At 44.5% G+C, this 10,686-nt stretch overlaps 1 protein-coding gene across 2 annotated transcripts; it reads left to right on the top strand.

Moving 5' to 3' along the window:
- Positions 1-688: 688 nt before the first annotated feature.
- Positions 689-10,203, top strand: MCEE (methylmalonyl-CoA epimerase). Of its 2 annotated transcripts, none has more exons than XM_069956543.1 (3): positions 689-794; positions 3,943-4,283; positions 9,198-10,203. In XM_069956543.1, the coding sequence occupies exons 1-3, from the start codon at positions 767-769 to the stop codon at positions 9,348-9,350; spliced, it is 522 nt and encodes a 173-aa protein (XP_069812644.1). In that variant the 5' UTR covers positions 689-766; the 3' UTR covers positions 9,351-10,203. The 2 variants fall into 2 exon arrangements, with proteins under 2 accessions (XP_069812644.1, XP_069812645.1); XM_069956544.1 differs by lacking the exon at positions 689-794 and adding an exon at positions 871-929.
- Positions 10,204-10,686: the final 483 nt, after the last annotated feature.

Raw genomic sequence — 10,686 nt, 5'->3', positions numbered from 1 at the left:
GGGGAGGACACGTTTATTCTACTGACCACAGGTCCTCTATGAAGGCTTAGGCTGGGTTTACACTGTGTTTTTGTGTGTGACCCACTGTCTCTTTCACTATATTAGTTTTTTTTCTGTATACAAAACTTTGCCAACCATGTTTTTTTTGCATCCAGCAAAAACACGTAGTTTGGATGATCCATTTTTCCTGTAAGTCAATTAATTGCACACAGATCCTGCTGTATGACGTACCACACAGCATCCATTTAACATATCTTTTTTACCCCTTTTATTAAAAACGCAGTATTAACCAAGCGCAAGTTCACACACAGGGTAAAATGTATGCTTTAAATTCAGCCTAAAATATTAACAAAATCCACCATGAAACCCGCACATTGTTGATAAGCGTAGTGTGGCATGCGGGGCGTAGGAATATATACATCATGCCTAGTCACTGCAGAGGATTTATCATTGTGTAAGTAGCCAAGTTATTCATCTAAATAAGCACAGAATCCCATTATATAGGTGTGCTCTACCCTATTATACGCTGTCAACAAACCTAAACAGCTCAATGCTTTATTCCATACATATATAACACTCCTCTATACAACAGTATTCTCTCACCTGAGGCAGGACCACAACTCCCAGCATGCCCTCAGTTGGGAGTTGTAGCCATAGATTGGGCAACGCTGATAAACAACTATGAACATGCCCATTTCAAAGATGGCGCTTACGTTCCTAGACGACAGTGACGTGTCAATGGCACAACCGGAGTAACGGAAACAACATGGCGGCGTCCATGGTCAGGGTGACAGGTAACAGAGGTCTGAGTAGAGAGCGGGTGTTGCGGGAGGAGGAGGTTACTAGCGCGCTGTTACTGTAGGCGGCGCTGCTGCTGCTGCTTTGTGGCATTACAGTCACAGAGGAGGCAGGAAGAACCATGATCTCGGGTGTGATGCCCTACAATCTCTAATGTCGCGATAGATGCGTGATAACCGGGAAACACGATAGTGACTGTGGTGGTCACCTCTGCTTCTGTTATATGTGGTGCAGCTGCGAAGTACATAGCCTGGAGTGACTGGCAGTGTTATCTCTATGGTGTCTGATTCTACAGTGATGGCTGCTGCAATACAGGGTTATAGGGGCGGGGGTAGGATGCCCCCAGCTACCCACCAAGGATCATATTCAGCCCCCACCCCCACTTTGGAGCACAGAGTGCCACTGTAGGTTTTAGTCATACATGGCGAAGAAAAAGACATAAGGGGCTACTCTGGGGAAATGTTTTTCTTTCCAATCAGCTGGTGTCAGAAAGTGCCAGAGACTTGTAATTTACTTCTATTAAAAAAAAATCGAACACCTTCCAGTACTTGTCAGCTGCTGTATGTCCTACAGGAAATGGAGTATTCTTTCCAGTGTTAGGCCCCGTTTACACTGAGCAGGAACGTTGGAATTGCGCGGCGGAGCGCTCCACCCCGGAATCCCGCTGTGCTCAGTGTGCTGCTTTGAGTGAAGGAGAGGGCGCGCTCTCCTCCACTGCTGCCCTCTCCTTCACTCACAGTGAGACACTGAGCGTGGCGGAATTCCGACGTTCTTGCTCAGTGTGAACGGGGCCTTAGGGTACAAACATACGCAGCAGATTTGATACTGTGTTCAGTTATTTAGATCTGATCTGCTGCGTATCGCAGCAGTAAATACGCAGCGTATATGCCGTGTGTGTTTGTACCCTTAGGGTACAAACTCACTGGGCGGATCCGCAGCGAGACCCGCTGCGGATCCCTTTCCTGTACAGTCTATGGGCAGACAAACTCGTGTGCACATCCCGCTGCGAGTTTGTCAGCAGCCCGCCTCGTTAACCCCCGGCTGCTAGAGTGTATACGTCACCAGGCCCCCGCTCCGGCTTGCTTCGGGGCTCCCGGTGTCTTCGTGTCCTGCTCAGCCAATCAGTGCGCCGCGGCAGGGCAGTGCACTGATTGGCTGAGCAGGACGTGCTGGGAACCCCTGAAGCAAGCCAGAGCGGGGACCTAGGGACGTATAGACTCTGGCAGCCGGGGTTAACGTGGTGGGCTGCTGACAAACTTGCAGCGGGATGTCCATCCTGCTGCCAGTTTGTCTGCCCATAGAGTGTACAGGGCAGGGACCCGCTGCGGATCCGCCCAGTGAGTTTGTACCCTTACACAGTGCTCTCTGTCTGTGCTAGAAACTGTCCAGAGCAGTAGCAAATCCACATAAAAAACTTTACTGCTCTGGACAGTTCCTGTCATGGACAGAGGTGATAGCAGCTGAGACTGAAAAGAGTACACCACTTCCTGCAGGACATACAGCAGCTGATAGGGACTGGAGATTTGTTATTAGAAGTAAATTAAAAATCTCTGACACCAGTTCAATATATTTTTTTAAGCTGGCACAGCCCTTTAAATAGCATACAAAATCCAACATTTTATTAATACAAACCTAAAATCCATGAAATAGTAGCCTTGTAGGGCCCGTAGTAGTAGACTGAGACCCTAGAATCTCTCAGGGGCTGCCATTTCATGGATAACCGCTGAATTGTCTGCATTTATATCAATATAACCTGCTAGGAAAGACAGGGGGAAGTTATAGGAAAGGAAGACCTGCCATGTGTTAGTTTTACCCCCATAACAAGTGCTGTAGTTATGAAGCCATCAGACACACTACAGGGGGCTATCCAATAGGACAACATAAGTCTATAAGACTTCAGTGATCTTAAAGGGGTTGTCCAGCAAAAATCGTTTTCTTTCAAATCAACTGGTTTCAGAAAGTTACAGTTATTTGTAAAAAGTGATTTGTCCAGAGCAGGAGAGGTTTTCTATGGGAATTTGCTGTTGCTCTTCACAGTTCTGTCTAGCACAGGGGTGGCTGCAGAGAGAACTGTGTCAGACTGAAAAGAAAACATTTCCTGCAGGACATACAGCAGCTGATAAGTATAGGAAGACTTGAGATTTTTAAATAGAAGTAAATTACAAATTAGACAACGTTTTGAAATCGGAATGCACATATAGAACTGGTGATATGTCACTCTGTTTTGTGGTCTGGACAGTCATGTTTTATGGACCCCATGCCAAATTTTATTTTGTATCATTTTTGCCCACCAGTCTGATGCTGTGAAGCTAATAAAGTGACCAGTTTCTTTAAATGAAAGTAACACGTTAAACCCTTTCCTGGAATACCCAAATTAAAATTTTTCTTCAACATTAAACTACTGAATGAACATCCTCCGAGGCTGGTGATTCCATAATTTTTGCCAGGGGTTGTAGAGTGATTCTTGGCTGCAGTTTAGTCCTGACAGAAGAGGACCTGTTCTCATAGGTGATCCCTGTAAAATCAAATAGGTTTGGGTCAACATAGAATTAGCTTTCCTTCCCATTGATTTAGACCAATTTCATCAATGTTTTCTAGACTGAGATGTCAGCTTGAATAAGGGGCCTATTCCACGAAGCCGATTTGGCCGATTATCGCTCAGTGGAATAGAAAAAATGATCAGCCGATGATCGTTTATTTAGGCCCAAACCTAAATAACCGACTATTTGACCGACTATTTGAGAAGCAGCATACATTACCTAGCAGGGCTTCTCCTCCGCTCCGTTCCTCTCCCCGGCCCCACGGCGCAGCATCAGCTTCGGTGTGGCCTGGCTGAGCGGTCTGACAGCTCAGTCAGGCCACTCCGGAGTTGATGCTGCGCCACGGGACCGGGGAGAGGAAGACGGAGCGGAGGAGAAGCCCTGCTAGGTAATGTATGCTGCAAGGACATTGGTAACGATGTCCCTGCAGCCTTTGCTAAACGATCATCGGGCCGTGGTATAGGCCCAGTAAACAAGAGCCAATCTAGCAGTTCGGCGCTCGTGTACACTGTTGATCGGGCCCCCTGGAATAGGGTCCTAACTGTGGTCACCATGTAGTATAGACTTGTCCAGTAAATGTCTGTCTCTTTTGCTGTCATTACAGGTCTGCTTTGTAGACTTCATGGTGCCATCCATGTGAGGAGGAGCTTGTCATCTTCACAGACTTTGGCTCAGAAGATTCCTAATGTCTTATGGAACTTAGGACGCCTGAATCATGTAGCCATTGCTGTACCCGACTTAGAAAAAGCCAAAGCATTGTACCAAAATGTCTTGGGAGCAAAAGTGAGCGACACCGTTCCCCTTCCTGACCATGGCGTATATACCATTTTTGTGGAGCTCGGAAACACAAAGCTGGAACTCCTTCATCCTCTTGGACAGAACAGCCCCATCTCCGGCTTCCTTCAGAAAAACAAGGCTGGTGGGATGCATCACATTTGCATTGAGGTATTGCTACAAGATTATTAAAGAGGTTTCCTGGGCAAAATGAATAATTGGCTGGGCTGTAATGTCTGCAATGCCAGGCCGCACCTTCTTCAACGCTTCCTGTGTTATCAGAATAGCCGATGACTTGCGCTCCCATAGGAAAAGGCCACTCAGTATAGACTCTTTCATGAGTGACCATTTGCAGCGAGAGCACAATGTCATCATATGTTATGAAAAGACAGGGAGCGATGCAGAACAGACGGCCCAGGATCCAGCAGTGGTGGGGGAACGGGACAGGTAAGTATGCATTACCGACAGTAAGTATGTCCCCCTGCAGCCTGGCTAAGTATTCCCAGACACCCACTTTCCCTTAGTGGAATGTGGAGAAGTCATTGCTTTTATTTTTCTTGCCTCACAAGGGGTTACTTAGCATTTTAAAAAATCACAGCTCCCTTTTTGTAAAGAACATGCACCACACTTGTTCTCAGGTTGTGTGTGATATTACAATTCAAAGGGTTTATCCAGAATTAAAAATAACATAGTTGCTTTCTTCCCAAAACAGTTTCATACATATTCTCAGGTTGTGAAGAGCATTACAATTTATTCACTTCAATGAAACTGAGCTGCAATACCACACACACAGACTGAGGACATGTATGGAAGAAGGCCTTGCACCACCAGTACTTAAAGTGTCACTGTCATTAATTTTTTTTTTGCAGAATTCAATAGTCCAGGCGATTTTAAGAAACTTTGTAGTTGGGTTTATTAGCCAAATATGCCATTATCTGCATGTAAAAAGCCTTTTCCAAGGTCCCCCCCCTCCTCTCCTTTCTGTCATCCACTCCTCAAAATGAGGAAATCTTGACTGTTTTTTCATCAGTCGGATCTGTCTGGTCTATGAAGAGAGGAGGGGGGAGGGGGAAAGAGCGAGATTAGCAACAGATTGCTCAGCGGGAGCTATTCAGAGCCCTAATTAGAGGTCAGAGGTGACTGTCAGAGGAGAGAGCTTGCCATGTGAATGTAAATTAACTCTTTGTTATCTTGTTTTGCTGCTTTTACTTTCTCGCTCCATAGGAAAACCATAAAGACAGGGGGGAGAGCTTCAAACTGCTTTTTTCATGATAAAAATTCATTTTTTGGCTAATAAACCCAATTACAAAGTTTCTTAAAATCGCCTGGACTATTGATTTCTGCAATAAAAATTTTAATGACAGTGACACTTTAAAGCAAGCAAGTTGCAAAGACAAGCAGCAGTAAACTGTGGTCTTCACAGAAGTGTCACATCCTGTTCAAACTGCTGACTGGTGGGGATTCAGGGGACCGTCTGGAGGATGAGCCATTCATTGTAAAAGCCAGGATAACCTCTTTATAGAGAACCTGTCACCACTCCTGTCCTGTCTGTTTTTATAAATACTTGGATTCCCATATGAAATAACAATTCCAGGGCATCTCTTCTTATAGTTCTGTGATGGGCTGTTCCTCTTACTAGACATCTATGACTGCCTCCCTACAGTTTCTGCCACACTCAGCTCTGATTGGACAGTGTCAGACATTGTAGGGACACACTCCCAGTTGGTAACCCCCTGGGTTATTAGGTCATACATTTCTAGTCAGAGTGTCAGAGGAAAGGCACCTTACAGAGCTATACAAATATGTTTTAAGGAGTAGTTTGTTGTGGACTCTGCCTGTATTTGCTGAAACACACAGGTCTTCTTCAAGCTTCCACCCCTCCCTGGCCCATTACAATCCAGTACGTCATGGATGAGGTGTGGGAGCATGGCACAGGCTGGGGATTGAAGACTACACCATTCTTTGCCGCTGTCAGCTGCTACCTGACATTAGAGGTCACTATGATGCTAGTTATTTAACTGTTTAAAATTGGGGCATTCAAACTGTTTTGCTGTGATTACCTGGTGGTCCAGTGCAGGGGCGGATTAACTTTACCATAGGCCCCGGGCTGTTTACCAAGCCTTGGCCCCCCACCCCACACTAACTATGGCAGCACTAGCCTGGCGTTCATAGTACAGGACAGATAATGTCATGATGTCCTGATTTGTGCAGTTTCCATAAAAAAACAGTGATTTTTTGCAAATCATGGCGGAAGTGTAGCCAGGAGACAGTACACCACTGAAAGTATAAGTCTTTTTGGGTGGTCATGGGCCCCCCAGGAGCTCAGGGCCCCGGGCTGCCGCCCGAAACGCCCCTATTGTAATCCACTACTGGTCCAGTGCTTTACCAGTAGTAGTAATAAAAACTACCAATCACAGTGCAAAAAGTGACCCCTTTATTGGGGTCAGAACATGGCAATGCACCAATTTTTTTTTTTTTTGTAAAAAAAAAAAAATCTATATCTTATCTATCGTACTGACTTGGCATGTCAGTTATATACCTCAGTGAGACATGTCATAAAATATATAGGTATTCTGCATGAATAAAATTGTGGAAAAGAATCTGCTGCGGACTACCAGCTTTAACGTATTCACTGGAGTCCATTAATGTACTGGTAATATCAGCATGGATTCTGTAAAAACACAGCTAGCAAGACCTGCTCCTGTCTGTGGTTATTAAGATTCTTTTATTATGTGATGGAAATCCAGATGAAGCATTCTGTACATCTGTTACATCAGTTTCCTCAGCAGAGGGCAGCAAACACTGCCAGATATACTAAAAAGGACTAAACAGATGTCTCTTGTTGCTTGCATTTTTTAACTGTACTGAATAGCAGATAAAGGCAACTCAAACAGTATTTTCAAACTCTTGCTTGGTTCTCAAACACTTTTCGGGCCCGCGGTCTTGAAGTACAGTAATACTGTGGTATTCAAACAAAAATTTACCTGGAAGTAACGTTCAGAATTCAAACTTTGCTCGCTATCTGAACATTTTTGTGAGTGCGGATGGTGGGTTGTATCTGGTGAGTTTAGCAGTGGTGAGGATTCACATACAGTACAGCACTGTATAAGATTGCATATATAGGAGTGCATATACAGTGCAGTAGTAGTACAGTCAGTGCACCACCATCTCCCATCCTGTACAGTACTGTATAAGATTGCTGGAGTGCATATACAGTACAGTAGTAGTACAGTCAGTGCACCACCATCTCCCATCCTGTACAGTACTGTATAAGATTGCTGGAGTGCATATACAGTACAGTAGTAGTACAGGCAGTGCACCACCATCTCCCATCTGTTACAGTGCTGGGGTGGGGGAGACTCTATACAGTAAAGGATAAGTGAGGAGTTAGTGACTACTGTACTATAATTGCTGGTTTTGTTTAATGTTTCTTTTTTATAATGTACTGCAATGATTACACTGAGCATTTTTCATTGTAGTGAGTACTGTAAGTAATTATTGGTGGATGCTGGAACCAATTAAACACATTTACATTATTTTCGATGGGAAAAAACTGCTCAGTTCTCAAACTGCCTTCCTGAACCAAATAAGTTTGAAAGCCAAGGTACATATGTACATATGTGTATATATACTACAGTGAATTGCAATCACAACAAAATGTATGGGGCATTAGATATTATCCATTTTTACTTTAGACCAGGGCTGTTTCTAGTAACAAAAGAAGGGTGCAACAACTCTGGGTGCCAACCACCTTCAGACTGGGGGCACCCCTGATAGAAACAACTTATTAAGCTGTAAAAGTGTCCATAGAAAGGACACCCTTGCAGTTAAGGATGCTCTCCCTGCTCCCTCTTGTTTGTTTATGGCCAGAGGAGAAGGTCGGAAAGCTAAAAAAGCCTTAGTGCACCTTTCTCCCATTAATTTTATTGGGAGTTAAAGGGGTAGTCCACCAAAAATGTTTTTTCTTTCAAATCAACTGGTTCCATAAAGTGCCAGAGATTTGTAATTCACTTCTATTAAAAAATCTTAAAGGACAACTCCGGCGGGACCCCCCCCCCTCCAAAAAAAAAAAACACAGACACCATACTCACCATCCCTCCGGTGACGATCGCCACTCCATTCGCCCGCCGTCCGCCGTCCAGCGATGTCTCTGACTTCCGGGTCCTGGGGATGGAAAAGGCTGCCAGTGCGCTTGCGCACCGGCAGCCTTTTCATTGGCTGGAGCGCATCACATGGCTTCCAGCAACCTCAGCCAATCAGGGCTGAGCAAGCTGGAAGCCATGTGATGCACTCCAGCCAATGAAAAGGCTGCTGGTGCGCATGTGCACCAGCAGCCTTTTCCGTCCCATTCACTTTCTATGAAGACGCCGAGGAGGAAGAAGACCCGGACCGCCCCCCGGCTCTGACGTCGTCATCACCAGATGCCGCCCGGGAGAAGAGGACCGTGACGATCGTAATAGGTAATGTATACATTCTTTAACTTCCAGGTGGGGGGGGGGTCGGGGGTCCGAAAGTGGGGGAAGGGGGCCAGACCGGGTATTTAACCACATTACAAAGTTATATAACTTTGTAATGTGTGTTAAATAAGCTAAAAAAAATTTTGGCGGAGTTGTCCTTTAAGTCTTCCAGTACTTACCAGCTGCTGTGTGTCCAGCAGGAAGTGGTGTTTTCTTTCCTGTCTGACACAGTGCTCTCTGTTGCCTCATCTGTCCATGTCAGGAACTGTCCAAAGCAGGAACAAATCCCCATAGAAAACCTCTCCTGCTCTCCAGACTGGAAATAATACAACTTCCTGTTGGGCATACAGCAGCTGATAAGTACTGGAAGGCTTGAGATTTTTTTAATAGAAGTAAATTACAAATCTCTGGCACTTCATGGCAGCAGTTGATTTGAAAGAAATTTTTTTGGGGTGAACTACCCCTTTAAGCAAACTTCTAGTCATGGAAAGAGCGCTGGGCAAAAGCAGAAAATGTGGCTGGTCTTTAAAGGGTTAAAGAAAGGCCTACATCAAGGCACTGCATAGAGTTAGGTCATAATGTCACAATATCTTACCTTTTTATAACTATCAATTGTTTTTGTTTTTAGGTTGACAACATCAAAACAGCAATGTCAGATCTGAAACAGAAAAAGATTAGGTTATTAAGTGAAGAACCGAAAACTGGTGCACATGGAAAACCAGTTGTCTTCTTACACCCAAAAGACTGTGACGGAGTCCTGGTGGAGCTGGAGGAAGCCTGATACAAGTGATATATGATACAAGAAATATAAAAAACGGAAAATGTAAAGACAATTGTCCTAGAAATGAAATGACATTGCTATATCATTGATATCATTCATTTTTTATGTGTCTAGGCAGAACCATTTTTGTGATAAATCTTTAGCCAACTATGTCTACTGTGCCCGTCAACTATATATATATACACCTTATACACAATATGCCAATGCACTGGACTGTAGAACTTGTATCTGCATGAAATACAGAAGCATATACAGGACAAGTGACATTTCAGCCTTAAATTGCCTTAAAAGTGACTTTAGGCTAGATTCACACATACCACGTCCGCAGCGGATTCTACACTGCGACTTCGCAGCGAAATCTGCTGCGGTTACCGAACTCATTTTCAATGAGATAACATACTCATACATACAATCCTGCTGCGAGAATGTGTTTACCCCCTGCTGCCCAGAGCAGTCACTGATTGGCTGAGCGGGACCTCCAGGAGCCTCAAATGCAGCTGGATCGCGGACCAGGTAAAGTATGCTCTGGGCCTCAGGGAGTTAAGGGGGCCAACGTTTACATACTCGCATAGGTATGTAATCTCAGATGACAGTTTGGTTTCCGCAGCGGATTTCACTGTGAACTTGCGGGTGAAATCCACTGCTGATACGGTATGTGTAAATCTAGCCTTACAGTGGGTTGCACATCTTATAGGGCAGAGACCTAGCAGCAGCATCTAGCTTACATCTCCAAGTACCTCTTTTAATAAGTTTATTGTTGGGCATGGGTAAGGCTTAGCACAATCTCTTGTATTGTTTTATAGATGTAAATGTAAATTGGTTTAAAAAAAATAAATCATGTCTCTAAATTTTATGGATGAATTTTGCGCAACCCAGCCACAGAAGCAAGCCAGATTCGCGGCAGGTTAAGGGTGACAGGGTTTACATACAGCAGAATGAAAATTCTGCTGCGAGTACGTAAACCTACTAAAAACGACAGTGCTGGGAATCGCAGGGGATTTCGATGCATGAATCGCAGTGGGAAATCAGCTGTGATTTGCTACTTGCGAACCCACCCTATTGGACCTTTTTAGATGCTTTTTGAATTGAATTAGTGAAGCTTGATTGGCAGCCTGAGCACTGGAAACTTAAAGTGATACTGTCATCCTCTTTCTGTTTGAGGACTTCTCTACACAGCTGTAAAGCCTAAATTGTGCAGTTTTCATACCTTACTTTATAATAGATTTCTTGGTGCTTGGTGGAGAGAAAAATGCTTTTTAACGTTGGTGGATTGTGCCACCTGGGTGGGGCTTCATGACCTCTGTACCACTGTACCCTGCTTACATTGGCGTAATAG

Source organism: Dendropsophus ebraccatus, chromosome 1 (genome assembly GCF_027789765.1).
Source record: "Dendropsophus ebraccatus isolate aDenEbr1 chromosome 1, aDenEbr1.pat, whole genome shotgun sequence".
In the NCBI taxonomy this organism is placed as follows: domain Eukaryota; kingdom Metazoa; phylum Chordata; class Amphibia; order Anura; family Hylidae; genus Dendropsophus; species Dendropsophus ebraccatus.
This window is presented reverse-complemented; position numbering and strand designations above follow the sequence as displayed.

Bases quoted from the DNA above. Each gene is read 5' to 3' on its own strand.
- MCEE (XM_069956543.1), top strand. From the start codon at position 767: ATGGCGGCGTCCATGGTCAGGGTGACAG. The intron at 795-3,942 runs GTAACAGAGGTC...CTGTCATTACAG, and splicing joins GTCCATGGTCAGGGTGACAG to GTCTGCTTTGTAGACTTCAT. The intron at 4,284-9,197 runs GTATTGCTACAA...TTTTGTTTTTAG, and splicing joins TGCATCACATTTGCATTGAG to GTTGACAACATCAAAACAGC.